At 36.4% G+C, this 21,572-nt stretch overlaps 1 protein-coding gene, 2 long non-coding RNA genes and 1 other non-coding gene across 4 annotated transcripts in view; 3 read left to right on the forward strand and 1 right to left on the reverse strand.

The window, feature by feature from the left end:
- Positions 1-21,572, forward strand: part of LOC119466921 — a 117,383-nt gene that overhangs the window by 54,153 nt on the left and 41,658 nt on the right. The window lies entirely within an intron of this gene.
- On the forward strand, positions 8,595-19,696 carry LOC108282189. Its single transcript, XR_001816295.1, has 3 exons — positions 8,595-8,605; positions 15,275-15,395; positions 19,366-19,696. It is a non-coding gene; the product is annotated as an uncharacterized LOC108282189 (long non-coding RNA).
- Positions 10,026-21,572, reverse strand: part of DSG1 (desmoglein 1) — a 35,691-nt gene continuing 24,144 nt past the window's right edge. The window contains exons 13-16 of the mRNA XM_017498012.2: positions 19,482-19,612; positions 19,078-19,147; positions 16,919-17,118; positions 10,026-14,856 (exon numbers count right to left, since the gene is read on the reverse strand). Coding sequence (XP_017353501.1) covers positions 13,801-14,856; positions 16,919-17,118; positions 19,078-19,147; positions 19,482-19,612 — 1,457 coding nt within the window. The 3' untranslated portion in view covers positions 10,026-13,800. The remainder of the gene's footprint in view (positions 14,857-16,918; positions 17,119-19,077; positions 19,148-19,481; positions 19,613-21,572) is intronic.
- Positions 17,632-17,737, forward strand: LOC119467157. Its single transcript, XR_005195691.1, has one exon. It is a non-coding gene; the product is annotated as a U6 spliceosomal RNA (small nuclear RNA).

Below are 21,572 nucleotides of genomic sequence, written 5' to 3' on the forward strand. Positions count from 1 at the left end.
GGTATGGCAGATTTTTAAATTTTAGCCATTCGAGTAAGTACATAGTGGTATCTTATTGTAATTTTAATTTGTATTTTCTTTTTTAAAAATAATTTCAACTTTAATTTTAGATTTAGGGGGTACATCTTGCTACATGGGTATATTATGTGATGCTAAGGTTTGGGGTATGGAATATGATTGATTCCATCATCCAGGTCTGAGGATAGAAATTAATAGTTTTCCAACCCTTGCCCCTTTGCCCCCTCCCCACTCTAGTAGTCTCCAGTGTTTATTGTTGCCATCTTTATGGGTTCAATGTTTAGCTCCCACTTAAAAGTGAGAACATGTAGTATTTGGTTTTCTGTTCCTGAATTAATTCATTTAGCATAATCATTTCCAGCTGCATCCATGTTGCTACAAATAACAATTCCATTCTTTTTTAGGGCTGTGTAGTATTTCATGGGTATACGTGACACATTTTGTTTATCCAGTCCACCATTAATGGGCACCTAGGTTGATTCTATGTTTTGCTACTGTGAATTGTGCTGTGATGAACATACAAGTGCATGTGTCTTTTTGGTAGAATGAGTTATTTTCTTTTGGATACATATCCAGTAATGAGATTGCTGGGTTGAATGGCAGTTCTGTTTTAAATTGTTTGAGAAATCTCCAAATTGCTTTCCACGGTGGCTGAACTAATTTACATTCCCACCAACTCTGTATAAGCCTTCTGTTTTCTCTGCAGCCTCGCCAGCATCTGTTTATTTGTTGCTGTTTTTTCCCTAAACATTTAATAATAGCCATTCTGACTGGTTTGGGATGGTATCTCATTGTGATTTAGATTTGCATTTCTCTGATAATTAGTGATGTGGAGCATTTATTCATGTATTTGTTGACCACTTGTATGTCTTCAAGTGTCCATTCATATATATTGCCAATTTTTTTAATGCAGTTATTTGTTTTTTGCTTGTTCAATTGTTTAAGTTCCTTCTAGATTCTGAATATTAGACATTGTTGGATGCATAGTTTGCCAATATTTCTCCCAATCTGTAGGTTGTTTGTTTACTCTGTTGATAGTTTCTTTTGCTGTGTAGAAACTCTTTAGTTTAATTAGGTCCGACTTGTCAATTTTTGTTTTTGTTGTAATTGCTTTTGAAGGCTTAACCACATATTTTTGCCAAGGCCAATGTCCAGATTGATATTTCCTAGATTTTCTTTTAGTATTTCTATAGTTTGAGGTCTTACATTTCAATCATCTTGAGTTGATTTTTGTATATGATGAAAGGTAGGGGTCAAGTTTCATTTATCTGCATATGGCTAGCCAGCTATCCCAGCATCATTTATTGAATAGAAAGTCCTCTCACCATTGCTATTTTTGTCAACTTTGTCAAATAGCCGATGGCTGTAGGTGTGTGGCTTTCTTTCCAAGTTCTCTATTCTGTTGCACTGGTCTACAATATACATATCTATTTCTGTACCAGTATCATGCTGTTTTGGTTGCTGTAGTCTTATAGTCTGAAGTCAGATAATGTGATGTAGCAAGCCTACTTCATATGGGCATTAATAATATTCATGAGGGCTCCAACTTCATGAGCTAATCACCTCTCAAAGGTCCTACCTCCTAATACATCACCTTGGGGATTAGGAATCCAACATACTAATTTTGAGAGGACATGAACATTCAAGCAATAGCAACTCTGAGAGAGATCTGAAGGAAAACTAGTTCTAAATGTTACTAATTTGGACACAAATTTTACTGTATTTAGTAGGCATTCTTTGTGTTATGTGTTTGTTTGGGGTAGAGGGGTTAATAACCATTTTTAGGTTCTTTTTGAAGATGGGTTGTTTTCTACTCTTGTTTTACTTATTATTTATTGGTTTCATAGAGCTAAGTGGAGTAAGAATATTTTGGCTCTGATATCATTTACTGCACATTCTCGATGCTTTCATTTTTATCATCTCTGTTAGTTTTTGTTTTGTAGAAGTTAAAATGTATATTTGTTAGCTTATTTATTCCTAATTACGGCTTCTAGTTTGTCAAGAGTTTTATAATTATATCCCTATTTACAGTTAAGGTAAATGTACTATGTCACTGAGGCATATTGAAACATATACAAATTTAGATCTGTTTCAAATTCCAGAACTTCTATTAACTTGGTTTGTATCTATAAGCGAGTTAATTTAGCTCTCTAAATTATAATTTCCTTATCTATGTCCCTCTCTAGTAAATTTTGGGAAATTAAATTTGATACTTTTATGTAAAGAAAATAGCACATAATTTATCCACTTTGAGTGTGTTCTGCCTTTCAGAATTTCTAGTGTTTATATCTTTAACTTGTTTATTAAAACTAATAGTATGACATATACTGACTTGATTTTTTTCTATATGTTAATATCTAATTTTTAGTGATAGTCACTAAATATAATTTTTCTTTTTTTTGTTTGCTACTCCTGTCCATAACACATAATTTGTGATAATTTTACATCTGTATTTGATGTGTTATATTACATTAATTTCTAATTTTTATTTTGGTTTTAATGGCTACTAAATATGTTATTCATCTTAAAAATGGAATTCATTATTCTTACTTCACGAATCATAATGTTGTCAAAGGAAGTCTTTTAGTCTTGATAAAAGAGTTGGTAAAAGAAGACCAGCCAGAAGGCTTCCAGTACTTTTCTAAGGAGGACTGAGCTCCATTAATAATGAAACTTATTAATTATGTCACTTGTCTTGAGTTTCCCCACTGCAAGGCTTATATTCCAGTTTTCCAGTCTCATGTTTATTTCTGTCTGAATACTGAAATCAGATTAGTTTTCTTAGTGATGAATTCTCAATAGTTAAGTTTATAGAATATGATGTATAAAGCAAAATGTTAATTTATTTACAGTAAGTAATAACTCTTTTCATGGACAATAACTGTGAAGTTCATATCATCTCTGCAAAGGATGCCCTCTGCTTGTCCCAGCAATAAAGGTAGCAGCCTAAAAATTATTGACTGGTCATGAACAGAGAGCAAAGATGAATATATATTTTGACATACTCTTAACCTAAGTTGCAGGAATATTTGATAAAACATTCTTGCTCCATGAGAGGGAAAAATTATATTTTTCTTCCCAGAGAAGAACACTTGTTCTTGAGTTCAGCAGGTTCAGAATCTTTCTATATGTTTGAGATCCTCTATCAGGTGATATTTTATAAGTTGTTTTTATTTATCAATCTCACAGAGTTCTGGGAGTCATTTCTACTGCTGTTATGATTTTTTTTTAATGTGAAGAAATACCCGTTCTTGTCCCAATTTTAGAATCTTTTTTTTGGACTCTATTTTTCAAATATTTGAAAAATGTTTACGTAAAAAATAAACTATTTTTTCTTTACCCTACAGCTCTATCTAAGAACTAGTTACGTCTAAATTTTTACATAACTCATCTTTTCCTAAAATGCACGTAAGACAATTGGCCAAGACACATTTTACAATCTCACAAAATGTAGTCATATTGTTATTCAGTTTAAAAAGGTGCCATCACAACAATGAGCAGTTTGGAAAAAGTAGTTCTGTTTGGAATGGTGAGAATTTGATAAGCAATATGATATAATTGAGGATCTCAGTTCTCTTATAGACTGTCAATGCAAGGATGAGCTTTAGAACCATGTGAGTACAAAGGGACTGCCTTTATTCATGTGTTCAGCAAGTTTCTATTGTTGCTGTGCTGACCTCTGTGCATCACACATTAATTCAACATTTTTTATTTAATTATTTGCATACCCAACTAATGGCAATATAATTTTTTTGCTGTGTGTTTTTTTTTGTTGTTGTTTGTTTGTTTGTTTTTGAGACAGGGTTTCACTCTTGTTGCCCAGGCCAGAGTGCAATGGAGCAATCTTGGCTCCCTGCGACCTCTGCCTGCTGGGTTCAAGAGATGCTCCTGCCTCCGCCTCATGAGTAGCTGGGACCACAGGCACCTGCGACCACACCCAGCTAATTTTTGTAGTTTTAGTAGAGACAGGGTTTCACCACATTGGCCAGGCTTCCTAACCTCAAGTGATCTGCCTTCCTCGGCCTCCTGAAGTGCTTGGATTATAGGCGTGAGCTACCGCACCTGGCCTGTTGTGCTTTTTAATATACGTTAAGTGCAAGACCATGTCTCAGAGAATGGGTATATTGGTATGATGTTATTAGGAACAATGTATTAAAATATTGGGGTTATGTTTACAAAAAATTATAACTTTGATGAATTCATAGCATTTCCTTCTGGCAGTAGATACCAAAACCAATTATTCAGGCCATTCCTAAGCTTGTAATGGTAAAGCCAAGTCATGTATTGTAGAAAAATGATTATATGTCTAAGCACTCTATGGGGGTCAAGCATATAATTAACATAAATGATGTAAAACCATGAAGGCACAAGCTAAGGACATGAGGGACCTAAAAACTTTTCTATTTCACACCATCAGGTTTTGTTACCTAGTCTATCAATATAGCAGCATTTGACCCATTCTTATTTACTGGGAAATGTTCAAGAAAGGCTTGTCATGTCAACAAATTCTGGTTTCTTATGGCATCTATTACCAGAGTGATGCAATATCTCAATAGCTGTAACAAACCTTGACAAGACTTTCTCCATATTTTTCTCCTGTAATTTCAGTGTCCACTTACCCAAAGGGCCAGCTCCTGCATTTTTTCATTTCACTGATGCCAAAGCCACTCTGCCCACCTGTGCAGCAGGCACAGGGAATTAGCTATCTCCAAAAGTGGACTTCAGTTATTAACTGATGGTAGCTGGTGTATATAAATACACTATCTCCCTTATTTCTCCGATGGCTTAACCACAGAGCCTGTACTACATTGGCTCCCCGTGTTTTCCCTAGGAGGACTAAGCTTTGATTGCCCATGGTTGTAACTGGGTGATAGGTACAATTTATTGGTAGCTTTCCCTTGCACGTTTCATCTCCCTGTTTCCTACCAGTGATTCCTTTACCTCCTTCCAAAATTGCTCTCTAATCCTGTCTCAGAGTTTGCGTTTGGGTGAGCCCAATATGAGGCAGTTATCAAAACAAACTGAGAATCGCATGTCCATAATTTATTAAGCTGAAACTGGCATATACTTTGAGACAGACAATTAATAAATTGAATAGATCAAAACATTTTTCTTTGAAAAAAATGTGACAAATTATATTCTGGGTCAAATCAGATGCAAACTTAGGTAAGAGTCAGAGCCTGACATTCTGAGTAGTTTTGAGAAAGTTCTGGAGGTAGAAATTCTTCTTCCTAGGTTTTATATAAGAGCTGAAGAGAGAAGATACATGACTGAGAAACAGGCACAGACCGGGATATGCCAAGTTGCTAAGCTTTCTTTATAAAACTAGAAAAAGTAAGTCTCTCAGGGTCAGCTGGAATTTGTCTTATTTGAACTCAGTAACCAAGTAGATGACTAGAAAATGGCATCATTTCTAAACTTTTTGACCAACCTAACATTCTCCATTTGTACTTATTTATTTAGTTATCTATTTATTTTTGAGGCAGAGTCTTGCTCTGTTGCCCAGGCTGGAGTGCAGTGGAGTGATCTCAGGTTACCACAACCTTTGCCTCTCGGGTTCAGCTGATTCTCCTGCCTCAGCCTCCTGAGTAGCTGGGACTGTAGGCGCCCACCACCATGCCTGGCTAATTTTTGTAGTTTTAATAGAGGCGAGGTTTCACTATGTTTGCCAGGCTGGTCTCAAACTCCTGACCTCGCGATCTGCCTGCCTTGGGCACTCAAAGTGCTGGGATTATAGGAGTGAGCCACTGCACCTGGCCTTTTATTTGTACTTATTATGTTTGAGTATTTTCAAGGCAATACTTAGTGAGATTTAAATTTAATCTGTTGCTTACTGCCTTTTTTTCCTATTTTTTTTTCTATGTATTACTTTATTGATCTGTCCAGGGCTTTTGTTCTGTTTTTGTCACTTGTTTTGCTACCTGCTATGGTTGGTTCACTCATTCACTTGGATTATTTCAGTAGCTTTTTAACATGTCTTCTTCATTCTGTGACTTCCTTCCCAAAGTGCCAACACTGTAGGTAGAATGTTCTTTTAAAAATACAAATCTGGCCTGGGCACAGTGACTCATGCCTATAATTTCAGCACTTTGGGAGGCCAAGGTGGGGGGATTGCTCGATCCCAGGAGTTCAAGACTAAACTTGACAACATTACAAAACTCTGTCTCTACCAAAAATACACAAATGAGGAAGGCAAGGTGGCTTGTGCCTGTAGTCCCAGTTACTCTGGAGGCTGAGGTGGAAGGATTTCTTGAGCTCGGGATGTTGAGGCTGCAGTGAGTCATGATCATGCTACTGCACTCCAGCCTGGATGACAGACCAGGTGTCTCAAAACAAACAAACAAACAACTCAAAACCTGAACAAAGCACTCTTCAGCCCCAACTCTCTAGTAGCTCTCCATTACATTCAGAATAAGTCTGTTATAATGGCCTGCAAGGCCAAGCTCAATCCCCTTTCCTCTGAGATTCTACCTCCTGCTGCTTTCCTTCTTTTAATCTCTCCACACACAGAGACCTTGCTCTTCCACGAATAGCCATCTGTCTGAAATGTCTTGTACCCAGGTAGATACATGGCTTGCTCCTAAATGTTCTTTAAATCTCCATTCAAATATTATCTTCTAATAGAACCCTGCCTCCTTTACCCTACATCAAAGTGCATCCTCCTGCCCTGCAATCCCTCTCCTAAATTATTCCACTTTGCTTTTTCCTTGTTCATTTACAGTCATCTAAGGCACCTTATATTTACTGGTTTAGTTCTCTATTATCAGACTTCCTTCATCTCCATTCTATCCTTATCATAAACTCCACGAGGAGGACTTTATCTTTCACTGTCAGGTCACCACTGCCTGGTATAACTATTTGGAATTCAATAACTATCCACAGAATAAATGAATGACTATGTGAAAACATTGATCAAGGAAAGAATATATGAAGAAATAATGTTCTAATTGCTACCTGAAGGATGAAAGGATGCTACCATATAAAAGTGAGGAGGCAAATCATTCATGTGGAGTGAATACCATTTGCAAAAGCCAAAACATTTTCTTAATTCATTTCTTTTCAACTTTTCCATGCAAATTACTGTCATCCACTGTGGATCAATGATACATCAGGCTTTTCTGGAACATTTACTGGAAATCCATTGACATTTTTAAAATGGGGGGTTGACTCAACTTGATTAATACTTTAAAAGGTCACATAAGTTCATCTATAGAAAATTGTTTGAAGAAGGCTGAAGTGGAAGCATTGCCATTAGGGTAGTGACAGATAAGGATTAAAACTATTAAATGGTTTGGCTCTGTGTCCCCACCCAAATCTCCTCTTGTATTATAATCCCCATGTATCAAGGGAAAGAAGTGATTGGATTATGGGGGCAGTTTCCCCCATGCTGCTGTCATGATAGTGAATGAGTTCTCACATCTGATGGTTTTATTAGCATCTGGCATTTCCCCTGCTTGCCCTTCTCTCTCCTGCTGCCATGTGAAGAAGTTCCCTACTTCCCCTTTGCCTTCCACTATGATTGTAAGTTTCCTGAGGCCTTCCTGGCCAAGCGGAACTGTGAGTCAGTTAAACCTCTTTCTTTTCTAAATTAACCAGTCTTAGATAGTATCTTTATAGCAGTGTGATAATGGACTAACACAAACTACTAAATGGGTCAATATATATTTTGGTTATAAAATAAACAGAACTTCTTAATGAATAAAATGTGGGTAGTGAGAGGAGGAATGAGATCAAAAAGTACTCAGTTTCTGGCTTGAGTAATGGGTAGATAGGGTAATAATTGTCGGAATGGGGAAGCTCTGGAGGTAAAATTGTAAGTTTAATTTTGAACATTTAAAAAGAGATCTTGATGAGGTTTCATAGAGTCAGTGTAAAGTGTTAAGAGAAGAGGGCTTGGGACCAAACTTTGGATTGGATAAATGAGTAAAAGGGAAAGAGAATGAGTGAGACTGGCTGATGAAACCAGGAAAGAATGGTGTTACACAAGCCAAGACACAAGAGTGTTTCAAGGAAGAGAGAAGGGTTCCCTTTTAAAGATTTTTCCCAGAGGTTAAGAAAGAGGGAGAGCAGAAAAGTAGGCCTTGTGCTTGCAATGCATAGATCTTGGACACACTTGGTAAGGACCATTATGACAAACAGATGGGAGGACTTTGAAGTTTGATGGGACATGGAAAAGACAAGACAGCATCCGTACATGAACCTCAAGAAGACTAATGAAACAAGCAAACGAATGAGGCATTAGCTACAAGGAGGGGTGCAGATGAAAATGTTCTGGGGAGATGGAGGGAAGGGAAGGAAGAGAGAAGAAAGAGAAGGAAGAGAGAGAGTAGACAGAGGACATAGAAAGAGAGTGAGAGATAGAGGAGATAAAAAGAGAGAGTGGAGAGACAGGAAAGACAGGAGAAAGACACAGAAAAGAGAAAGAGAAGGAGAGGAAACAGAAAGAGAGAGAGGAAAAAGAATAGGAAAGAGACGATTAGGGAAGAAGCAAAGTCCTTGATTTGAGCAGAACTGGAGGACTATGTTTTCATATTAGTAGGCCACAAACTCTGTGGAATAAGCCCTTCGGAGGGAGGAGAAGATGGGTGTGAGTGCAGGTAGATATGGAGGTTTGGCAGAGGAAGATGAATGCATTCAAAATGGATGACTTTTGTTTTACTCAATGAACAATAGGATTAGACCACCCAGAAAGAATGAGAAAGGAAGAGGGCTTGTGGGAGGTTTGAGGACAGAGAAGATGCAGAGTAGCAATCTAGTATGATGAGATGGGACATCCATAAGAGAAGCAGATAGGATTTCAGAGAAGTATCTAATGTTATGCTGAGCTTTGAGATTGAGTGTTTAATGTTTAAAAGTCAGCTCACTTGGATAATTTGTTTAGCTGTTTGTGTGCAGATAGGGATGGAAGGCAAAAGTTCTGGGGTGAGAGAGAGAGAGAGGGCAGGGCAAGGAGGTTGAAGGCATGGACAAAGAGATGACTCTAGTTGGACTCCTGAAGCTAGATTAGACGGACAGATGAAGCTGACAGTGAAAAAGTGGTGGAAGTCAACACATTGAAGCTTTGATGACATGGGAGAATGACAATAATGTGAACCAATTAGGGACGAGAGGGAAATGGTCAGAGGCTGCAGGGACAGAAACAGGTGCATTCAAGGTAGCAGCATGCCAGGTTATGACAAGAAAATGGCAGCTGAGTGGACGGGAGAAATGGAGCTCTAGAAATGAGAATCTGGGACTTCGGTGGTTCATCCATGTGGATGTTTAAGTTACTATGAACACTCTCAGAAGTTGGGAAAGTTACAAAAGAGCTTAGGCCAGGGTATTGGAGTCTTCATTAAAAGTAGAGACATTATGAAGAAGAGAAGAGAGGGAAGGGATCATATAAGTCTGAAAGAGGTAAGATTTTGTGCAAGATGAAGTTGATAATAGTCTGGAAATGGCATTGGAGAACAAAAGGAGACACATCCCAGTAAAGATGAAAGGGTATGATTTTAAAGGCAAAAAAGAAGAAAAGCCATTTTAGAAGAAATAAAATGAGGGTATAGGCAAAAATAAAAATGCAGAGTATGAAAGAAAGAAAGGTAAAAGTATAAAGAGTCTACAAGTATCAAATAAAAACTAAAAATGCAAACTTTTTGTCATCTGTTCATTTGTGTGGGGCTAACCACCTGGTCGAGCCTGGGCTCTAGCATCTGTAAGTAGTGGTCCAGAGAATAGCTTCCTCAGTACACACTAAAAAAGATATCTAAGAAATGGAGAATGAAAACATATTTTAACACTGTGAAAATAAAAGAATGATATCTCCTCCAATACAGGACGATAATAATAACTAGGTTTGATAACTTGGAATAATTTCTTACAGTCTAAAACCTCCCCCTTGCTCACAATTCAGAAAAGATAAGGGAAGCATATTAATCATTTTATTGCTGTATGAATAACTCTTTGGAAATTACAAATCAACTTAAAAAAAAACCAACAGATGACCAAGCAAGAAACTAGCACCCAAATGATCCAAAAACTTTTATATTGAAGCTCGAAGAAGAGTACCTTGTTTCAAACACCACCAGAGATAAATATTTTAAAAGCTTGTAAAATAGACAGCAAAAGAAAAATAAGTTAGACTAGGTTCAGTTTGATGATCAAGTGTTTAGTAAGTGAAATACAGCTAAATTGGGGAGAGAATGTAGACAATTAAACAAGATTATACATTGTTTTAAAATTATCTGATGGATCGATAATAGGTTGATCTGTTCAAGTTTTGTCCTAACTTAGTGTAATAATCTGGAAGTGGAAGACAGATTTGATTTCATGGAGAGTTGCAGTCTACTGTGGACTGCAGTGTTCTAGTGCAATGTGAAATGGATCTTAAAAATGCTAAAAATCATCAAAAAAGTTGGAATTTATGAAACAGGCATGAGAAAATGTGGCAAATACTTTTAAAAGTTTGTTTTGGGTTTTAAATGTCTTTCCAAAACAGTCATGAGCATTTATGCTAAAGATTATTACACCTTTAAACTCCAGCAAAAGTCAAAGGGTGTCATATATTTTGTACCATGACAATCAAGTATTGGTATGAATTCAGAAATAAATTGCACAGATAACTAAAAGCATCTATTTACTAGAGTAAAAATGTAAAATTCGAGGACATATAATTAAAATTTTGTCAGAACATTTTCTTGAATAAAAATTATGATGCTAAAAACTTTATACACAAATATAGAACAGATGTCTAGATGAAGATATATAAATAACTCATAATATATGTTTTCTTTTAATTTTTCAGTGCAAATACAATTACATCAGGCAACACACTTAGAAGTAAATAATACGTAGCAGGTATATCTGGAATTCAGTGTCCAAATTAGCTTGAGATGGTATTTTGGTTGATATTAAATGGTAAAGTATTTATAATGCACTAATTTTTGCCCCTAAAGACTACTCCTTTAGAAAGTCAGATAGATATTTTATAAACCTTATGATTTGTTTTCAAACCATACATACATAGCATTAAATTACTATCTCTTTCTTCTTCCTTTTGTTAAGAGCAAGTTGGTCTGAAACTCAGCTTGAATCCTAACTATAGCAATCACTTATAAAATGATTTGCATATCTCTTCTTGGTCTATGACATGATGTATATGATCTAGAGTAAACATCTAAAAAGAAGAATGAAGTTCTGCCCAAAGCTTGTTCGTTGAAAAATGACATGCCTTTAAATGACTACTAAAATGGCTGATGGCTTAAAAAGGTAATTTTCAAATTTAGGACTAAACAAAACATCAATGTGCAATCCTGGAAGAAAAAAATGGTTGGAAAGTATCTTCCCAGAAAGATAGATGCCTAATACTTCCATTTTTCTTGTTTTCCCATCAATGTGCAATTCTGGAAGAAAAATTTGGTTAGAAAGTATCTTCCTAGAAAGATAGATGACTAACACTGCCATTTTTTTTTCTTGTTTTTCTCATTGTTTAACAGTGTTTAGGAGTTCAAATGTAACTAAATTGGGGGAATCTTAACTACCTGCACATCTTAACAGCAATAGTTATTAAAGACAGTTATTTTGTTGTTTGCAAGGCAACCTAAAAAATATCTCTGGAAGCTATCAGGTGTTTTAAGAAACAGCCTGTGGTGAGGCTATTTCATATCAAAACAACAAGCAAGTTTCCTGTGGTCAGATATCATTCCCTTTAATAAATTACTTAATTAATTCATTAATAATTTTTTCTATTCTTTACAACTGGACCCAGGCATACTCAAGTATATTTTAATAAATATCTTTTGACTTTATTTCTGGAAAGATTACCCATCCTTAATGTAGCCCACTAAGTGGTGGAAAAAGAAAAGACTCCCTTTGAATGACTTTATTTATATCTCTGCATTTTGGCATACTACAGACTATCAAAATTTTACATATTCTACAGAGTTAAAAGAAGATGTATACTGTAGCTTTTAAAATATTAGCTTTATCTGCTATTATTCAGAGCAAAATAGCTCTATGTTAAATAATTCACTCCTGTCCCCTTTAAACCAGAGTAGTAAGTCAAATAACTATTCTTAGGCCTTGTAATTTCCTGGGAAATTTGAGTAATTGGGATAAATTCTTGAAAAGTTGTATATAATTCACAACTCCAGGGCAAAATTTTTTTTCTAATTTTATTCTGTCATATAGAGTTTCAGTTTAGTGAGCTTATAGTAACATTGTATTTAAGAAAGAAAAATTTTCTCTACCATGCAATAGTAAATTTACCTTTTTCTTAGAATGCTTTGATTCTTTTTAGAGATTTTTAATCAGATAACACTATACAGCAAACATACAGACATGGTATTTCATCAATAGGGCTAGAAAAATATGTTATACTATATAATTTGAACGCTATCTATAAATCAGAGCATATGTAAGCCAAGATCTTATTGACAAATCAAATCAGGAATTTAAAATTTATGCCAGTGAGAAAAATTAGAGGGTGAGATAAACTAGTGGAATAGGTTATCTACATTTCATTCTGGTCAACACAATATTGTCAACTCTGTTAAAGGCTCCTGGTTGACCCCCGCAAAATGGTAGCAGAGGTTTGCTAAAGCAACCACTGCTTTACATACTAAAAGCCAATAATTAGCATGGTATTACTTTACAAAAGAATTCTTTTCTAACTTTCCCCATTAAACATTTTACATGTTTTAAAAACATTTTTTTAGATCCCCTTAAAAAAAAATTCCCCAAAGCTTAAGCATATTGCGAGCTTCTTTTCTTCTTCAGTTTTGTCCACAGCTCAGCCTATGTAAATCATTTTAACATTGGAGCTATGCAATAAAGAGCTGGATAAGAATGAATACCACATACTAAAAACAAAACCTGAAAACACAATTCAGTTCCCATCTGCTTACTTGTAAGGTCATTTACCACTAGTGATGTCAACTATGTAGGGCCTCATTTGCTTCAATTGGAAAAGTTAACTTAAAGTTTTGCTTTCTTATGTCAAAACCACAGTGGTAAAAGGAAAGCTGAGTATGATATTCAACTTCACCAGTAAGCAATGTTCACCAAGATTACATCTATCACTAAACACAAACTAGAATCGGAAGAGTCCTTGACTCCACAGGAGATTTAACTGAGGCCCCAAATTAAGATTCAGAGTCAGGCATTGTTAGTTTACCCTGCACAAACCTCATTGTCACTCTCTAATGGAATTTTCCTCCTAGGAAATACTTCCTAATTTAAAATTTATTTTATCTGGTGCAGTAATTAAGGTAGGAGTGCTTGATGGCTTGTGGACTTGACTATGTTGTCAATCTTAAATAAAAATCGGTTAACCCTTGTATTAATCTGTGGTTGAATTTTTATTTATGTTATCTGTGAAACTGACAGGGTGTCTGGCACACATTTTAGATTTTCTCACAGACATGAACACATATTGCATGTTTAGTTCGTTTTGAATTTTGCCCAAGCTACGTGGCAAAGCAAAACAGAGCAAGGAGAATTATGCCAATTGATGTCATAAGGCTAGTTACAGGCTGGAGATACGCTACAGGCCACACAGGTCCAAAGAAGACTCTGCCTCAAGTTTTAGTTCCTTAGTCCTAATATAACAAAAAATTCATGAACGCTAAGGAGAGCTCTCCCTAGTAGCAATGTTTCCATTTATTTTTCTCATTGTGGTTTCTCACCTTGGTTCTCAATGATCTGGGCACCAAGTGGTGCGTCATAAATCACACTGCTAGTTTTTGGGTGGTAGGAATTGGATCTGAATCACAATGACTATGAAAAAGTGAGCTGGGATCCTGACTACTTGCTATATTGCACAGTACTGTATTTTGTGATTCGACTTCGAGCTGTGCTAGGGGAGGCAGACCCAATGGTTTGGTTAAAGTGATGGTCAGAGGAGCTCCTCATGTGGCCAATGGTGGCTGTCCCTCCCAAGCTGCTCAGGCCCATGCCACTACCACTTATGCCAGCTCCACTCAGGGCCCCACCCCCAGAACCCATGCTGGTGCCAACCAGGCCACTGCTGCCTATGCCACCGCTTATTCCACTGGTGCCACTGATTCCAGTTACACCAGTGCCAGAAACAACCCTCTCTGTGACAATCACATTGTGGGCATTGGCTAACTCAGGGTGCATACTCAGACTACCTATCATGCCAGAAGTTGGTTGGATTACTCTTTCTGTCACTACCACATTTGAAGACTCTCTAGGATGATGGAGAGTCAGAGAGGTGGGTAAACTAGAACTTGGTGCTATTACCCTTTCTGTCACTATAACATTTGACCCATCTCGCAGGTCAGGCATCTCTAACATTCCATGCAAATCAACGCCAGAGATCGGGCCGACCACTCTCTCTGTCACCACCACGTTTGATGCTTGTCGGTTATCGTGAATGTGCACAGAGGGCTTCAGAGTGTCAGAGGTGGTGTAAGACTCGGTCACAGTGACATTACCATAGCCCAGAGGATCGGGAATAGGCTTAGGATGCTGTACACCAGGTCCCGAGGGATAGGTGCTCTCAGAAATTACTGTGGTAGCGCCGAAATGTGGGGAGATGGGTGGGTGTCCACTAACAATGGGCTCTGTTTCCTGAGGGGGGCAAACTGGTTCAGTGTTTTGGGGTGGCCAAGAAGGATCAGGGTCTGGATATGATTCAATTTCTTTTCCCAGGCTGATGTCTGCCAACTTCTTAAATTTAGGCCCCAGCGTATCCAAGAAGCTGTCATCCAGGTCTTCTCCAATGAAGCTACAACAACCCACAGAACCAGCAGGGGAACCTACACCTTCGATGTCATATATGAGCAAACAGTCATTGGATGGGCGTCCTTCATCTTCATCTGCATAAGCATATGCTTTCTGAATTTATAGGAGAAGGAGAAAATGAAATTATGAATGCATATTTAACAACAATAGAACAGCCTTTATCATTAGTTTTTCTTCCAGAGCATTTCCAGAGAGAAATGAAATAAAACAAGATTCTAACATCTGCTACAGATGCTTTAAAAATCATTTTATAATTACTTGAAATAATTTGGTTAGAAATTATTTTAAGTATAATTCTAATAATATATTATGATATTAAAAATTTACTTAGATGGAACTATTTATAATTGTATACTTTGGACATAAAACTGTGCACAAAAAATCACATGAATTATTTTATAACGAAGTTAAAGGGAGGCATATAAAAATGCTGAACTTGAAGGACACAAAAATGTGTTGTTTCATTTTTTGTCTAGAAAGGGTAGTTCATAGTTGATTTGGGTTCACTCAGGATTCTGCTTCTTTCCTTCAGATGGAATGAATATGCTGATTCTGTGAAGGTTTATTGCAACATGGCTTTTCAGCACAGCAACAGGAAAAGTTGATTCTGGGTCTGTTCTACAAAATTGAAGGTGACCAAAGACAGTTTAAAAAATATATAATATCTCTAAATTCAAAGTAAAAGCCCAAAGGCATGTATACTTTTGTTTCATCTTTGCTGTTCATAATAGTGGATTATAAACTTTCAGGTTAACAGAAATACTTTATAGGAAACCAACTCATTGTGCCATTCATGTAAAAAAAAAATGATTGAACTTTTGCTATTTGCCAGACACTCTGCGTTTGGAACTTAGCTATGCATAATGAACAATACCAGATACACAGAGCTTATATTTTGGTTGAGTGAGACAGACAACACAGAAGCATATGATCAGGAGGTGGCAGACGCAGGGTAAAGAAAAGGAAAGTGATAGGTGTTGTTTTAGATAGGGTGATTAAGGAAGGGATCTTTGATAAAGTGATATGTGATCAGAGATTTGAAGGAAGATGTTTTTATGTTACATTTTAATAACAACAGATAAATAAAAATATTATGTTATATGTATGGATAAGCATTCCTGTGGCTTTCAACAAGCCTCATTACTATCTATTGCTATTTGAAGGCTTTTACTAATATTTTATTTTAAAATATCAGCTTATTTAACCTAGTGGTGTCAATATCAGTAAGTTAGTTAATGAAAGCCTTTTAGGCCAGAATGTAGGACAGAAATGTCTTTCCAGTCATTACCAGGGACAGGAACTTCCTGAAGGTTGGGTATCACATAGTGTGTAACCATGGACAATTACGTTTCTTCCTGGGTATGGCAAAGTTAAGTCTCCTGCAGTTGCTTCTCCAGGCTTCATGCCTTTCCCACCACCTGCAGCGCATTCTTGCAATGTTTCAGAAGTAGACTATAGCTCTTGACCCCACTCTTATTAACTGTTGACTATGTGTCTAGAATTGAGCTAGGTACTGGCAATATAATGTAGAGAACATATGGATGAGACACTAAAAATGGTGGTAGACATATAAACTGACAGATCTTAACAATTACAGGTTCTATAAATGTATAAACCAAGTACTGCAGAAATACAGAAGAGAAAACATTAAACCTATTTTGGATGAGAGGATTAAATGTAAAAACTTCAGAGGGATAGTGATATTTGGACTGGGTCTTGATGGGTAGGGGTTTGTGAAAGACCTAGTGGGATGCAAGCATTCCAGGAGGGGCACAGGATGAGCAAAGGCATGGAGGTGAAATGTCTGTGGCAAAGGTGCTCAGCAAGTGGAATTGATGTCAAGGAGTAATTGGAGATGAGAGGGAGGGTTCATTTTGTGAACAATCTTAATTAACATGTTAAGGACTTTGGATTGCAAGCCATGAGCAAAAGAAAGCTGGGAGCCATTGGCTGTTCTTAAGTGGGGGAGTAAAGTGTGGAGGTCAGAGCTTTTGATACACAATTCATTAACGGCATGGATTATTGGACACAAAGATTAAAGGCTGAGAACCCAGTTAGGAGACTCCTGCCAAAGCCCCTTTGGGAATTAGGGGAAGCTTGGAGAATAGCAGCGGGCACATGGATGGCAAGAAAAGCATGTGGCTAGGGACCTTACCTGACAGAAGTAGCTTTCCATGAAATTCATATTCAGACCTCCTTCTCTACATTCTCTCATAGAATTCCTTCTTAATGTTCCAGGGTATTCTTGGCATGTCTCAGGCATTCCTGACATGTTAACTTCCTCTCTTAGTTCAACTCTCTCTCCTCCTCCCATATCATGCATTTTTCTGCCATCATACTCATTTGTATAAACTCCTAAAAGAGTTGAAAGAATTACATTTATTTTCTTTTGTCTATCATAAACTAAAAATTAACAACTTGCTACAAATATATGATTTCTTCATTTAGATATGCATTTGTGAATAAAGAAATAAAAGATAATACATAAAGAAAGGAGATATTAATGCAATATTGAGCTCAAAATAATATTTATCAATTTGTCAATTTGGTAATTATCTGTTAAGAGAATACTATATTCTCTGCTGGAAGTGAAGGCTGCAGAGAAATTAGAAAAATCTTTGCCCTAAAGAGTTTGATTTCAACATGAGGGAAATTAGAGGGAAAATACTCAAATTCTGAAAGTTAAAAAAATAGTGTAAGAATACCCTAATGTATTTCTAGAAGCACAGGACATCCAGAAAAAGACATGAGAACTACTGGCTTTCAGAGAGAAGGTTATGGCTATGTGAGGGGAAAGGTTTTCATGAATCTTGGGTTTGCACTTGGATGTGAGGGGTAAGTTGAACACTGTTACTATATTTGAGGTAGGTACTTGCTTCGGTAGCACATATACTAAAATTAGTACTATACAGAGAAGAGTAGCATTGCCCCTGCACAGGATGATACGCAAATTGATCAAGTGTTTCCTCTTTTTTAAATTAAAAAAAATATTTGAAGTAAGTGAGAAAAAATGATGGGCTGGACTGTAGAACTGCTATGGAATGAAGAATGTTGTCAGTGGGATAGGTACCCATTGGCTTTAGTGCGTGAAGGATCTTGAGTTTGGGAACAATGTGTTTTTCATGTTTCAGTTGTCCTTGGTGCCTCTTATGGTGCTTTGCTCAAAACGTGTGCAAAAGTTTGTAGACTTAATGGGAACAAATGCATAAATAAATACTGATGGATTTGATGATCTGACAAGTCTTGAGAACTGATTCAGTGTCAGTGAATGTGAGTCAACAATGAGATTCTGCTTTTCAGGTGAGAAGGCATTGGAGTTATTAATGAAAATGGACAATCAGGTGGAGAAATAGATTTAAAGACTAATGTGTCCAGTTCTTTGAATAAGGTCCAGTTCTACAAGTTATACACATTCCTATGCCTCTTGTATATTAGAGTTTAAAGTAGAAAATAATGGTTACTGTTTAAAAAGACTATGAGAAAAATAAGCTAACCAATAGTAATTATTTACCTTGAGAAAAATAATGTGATACAACTATTTTTACAGATATTAAATGTTATTTAAATTGTTCTTTTATTGTGGTGGTAGTTATCCACTACTGTGAAATTCTAATTGTTCCCTGGTTTTTGCGGGTGAATTGGTCTAGACGCCCATTTTAATGCAAGTTGTATTCATGTAGTCTTACCCATGTGCGAGAAGAAACTCCACCATGTGCACACAATGTCAGTTGAGAGCTTTGAAAGATTTTGTTAGTGTTTCATCTACTTACTTTCAATTAAAGAAATTGGATAAATATTTTTTGGGAAATATTTATGATGATAATGAAAATGAATGTAGTTTTTGCTTTGTTATAATAAGCAGCTAAAGTCAAAGCAATTTTGAATCCTTAAATTAATTGTGTATAAAGATTTTAGCCTCAGTAAATGAGCACAGGTTTATTTCAGTTGGGTTTACTTCTAATTAATGTATATACATGTATGAACTATGTGTGTGTTTATAATGAAATTTGTTCTATGAAATTAAAAGTCTTGACAAAAACTTACTCATGGTAAGTACTTCTGTGTATAGAGAGATCCTAATGAGGTCACCTTCTAAGTACTCTGATGGCTGAGGGAAATTTTTAAAATGCAGCATCTAAGAATAATAATTTCAGTAGGTTTTTCCTTGCCATTTAATTTACAAATTAGTCATTTAAAAATGAATTATATAAACACTTTTAAAGAAAAGTAAGATAATCAAAAACAATATGCAAAGAGAGAAAACAGATTTCCTACTTAGTCATTTGAGTTGTTAAACAAAATTTTTTTTCTTACCTGTGTTGTCAACGAATTCAATCAGATTTGTAGCACCAGATATTGGTGGTACACAGACAGTGTTTGTAGGCTAAAAGACAGGAAACAACATTTCCATTTGTAATGACAAACGATTATAATTTTCATATAGTTATACATTTGGTTTATTCTCAAATTACCTCAGATTTCTTAACAGAATGCTATTTAAGAAATTCTGAAATATACTTAAATTTGAACTTCATTTAGAAAGCCTTTTCTGGTTACTTCCATCTAATTTTGTTGTACTTTTGATTTCATTTTCCCCATTAGCTTTCTCAGCTCAAAAAAACAGCATAGACTGTGAGTGATGGTGGCCATCTTGGATCATGTGTAGAGACTGAATTTCAGTGACGACCAAAGGCTGTTTCTTAGAATATGGCACTTACATCGAGCTGTGGTCCTTCTTCTGACCATACATGCATTGCTCCATCTGAACATTCGGGAACAGGTTCAAAGCCGCCAACACTACGAGCAGCAGCACCGTCACAATCACAACAGATCATCAAAAATGGGACCACTGGTGGTGGAAGGATAGTAATACTGGAGTTAGCATTGGATGCAAATCAAAAGCAAAACAACCTGATTTTTTTTATGGTTAAATTTGAATTCCTAATATAACTGGTTGGTTCTAAAATAATGAAAGTTTCAGAATACAACCCGAGTAATGGTCAGACACCGAAGTAAATGGGAACTTCTGTATACTAGATTGCAGTCAATTTTAGTTTGTTTTATAGTATTAAAAATTACAAATAGTAGGCCTGGCATGGTGGCTCCCACCTGTTATCCGAGCACTTTGGGAGGTGAAAGCGGGTGGATCCTTAGAGCCCAGAAGTTTGAGACAAGCCTGAGCAAAATGGTGAAACCCTATCTCTACAAAAAATACAAAAATTAGGCAGGCATGGGGGCTTTTGCCTGTAGTCCCAGCTACTCTGGAGGCTGAGGTGGGAGGATGGCTTGAACCAGGGAGGCTGAGGCTGCTCAACCAGGGAGGTGAGTGGTGGCTGTGCCACTGTACTACAGCCTGAGTGACAGAGTGAGACCCTGTCTCAAAAAAAATTACAAATAGTATTACATTATTAAAACTGATGAATTTTTCCATGTCATTACTTAGAAAAATAGTAGAGGAGAGAAAAAGGAAAGATGAAAAGGTCAGGCAATATATTCGATCCTTTGTATTCTCTCCTCCATGCCTTTATTTTCTTCCTTTCACATATGCTTGCCTTTATTTCAACATTCAGATCTTATTCATGCTTCCAGCAATTCTCTATGAGGCTATTATTTCCCCCACACAGGTGTCTTTGCTTTCAGTAACTCTTACACAAATAGAAAACATCACACTGATAAACAATGTCTTTTGCCGTTAATCCATTGGAGTTTTCTTATTTATCTATTTATTATCAGTCTCTTATATGGTATAATCTTGGTAAATGGTTTTGAATAAATGGATGAAAGAAAGAATGTATAAATTAAAATTGTGGAGAAGGAGGAAAGGAAAAAAGGAGGAAGTAAATTAGGGAGGTGGGAAGATAGTAAGGATAGAAATAAGGGAGAAAGGGAGAGAAGAAAAAAGAAAAAAAAGAGGAAAAGAAGTTCATGGGTTGGTTTTCTGAAAATCTACTAGAAAGTAAACTTTGAGTCTACAGGTAATGATGACTCTAAGGCCCATATATAATTTGTAAATCTTTTATTAGCTGCAGTACCCAGAGGTGGTTGGCACTATGAAAAACCAACTCAGGCTGGGCACTGTGGCTCACGCCTGTAATCCCAGCACTTTAGGAGCGGGTGGATCATGAGGTCACGAGATGGAGGCCATCCTGCCCAACATGGTAAAACCCCGTGTCTACTAAAAAATACAAAAATGAGCCGGGTGTGGTGGCAGGCGCCTGAATTCCTAGGCGAGATCGCATCATTGCACTCCAGTCTGGGTAACAGAGTGGGACAAAAAACCAACTCAACATGACAGATATTATTTATGATTATAGTAGTGATAATCAGCACTTGGGTAATTAAGTTACTCCTATGAAGTATTAAATTTAAAAATGTTACAATGTTAGTTGGTAATCAATATGAATAACAAATAAAGAATGAACTCTTTTCATATATATTTTATGTTATATTCTTCAACTTCACTAGCATTTTTGCCTTTTTCTTGTCTTGGTTCATTTTGATGAGGATGCTTTTTTTTCTCTCTCTCTTTTCCTATTCCCTGTTTCATGGAACTTTTCCTAGTTATTACTTTAATTAATTATGAACCAATAAGAATAAACTCTTATTTGTTAGTGTAGAAATTTCATTTTTTGGAAATACATTTTAAATTTTGGAAACAGAACTCCAGCTCTAAACTGTGTTATCTGCACACCTAGATTCATTGAGGTGTGGATGAGCCACAATGTTGATTACAATGTTCAAAAAGGTGAGTTGTTTAAAATCAGAGAAAATCCAGTTTGCAAATAAATGTAGCAAAAAATGTCTATCAC

The sequence above is a fragment of the Cebus imitator genome, unplaced genomic scaffold (assembly GCF_001604975.1).
Source record: "Cebus imitator isolate Cc_AM_T3 unplaced genomic scaffold, Cebus_imitator-1.0 Scaffold12, whole genome shotgun sequence".
Classification (NCBI taxonomy): domain Eukaryota; kingdom Metazoa; phylum Chordata; class Mammalia; order Primates; family Cebidae; genus Cebus; species Cebus imitator.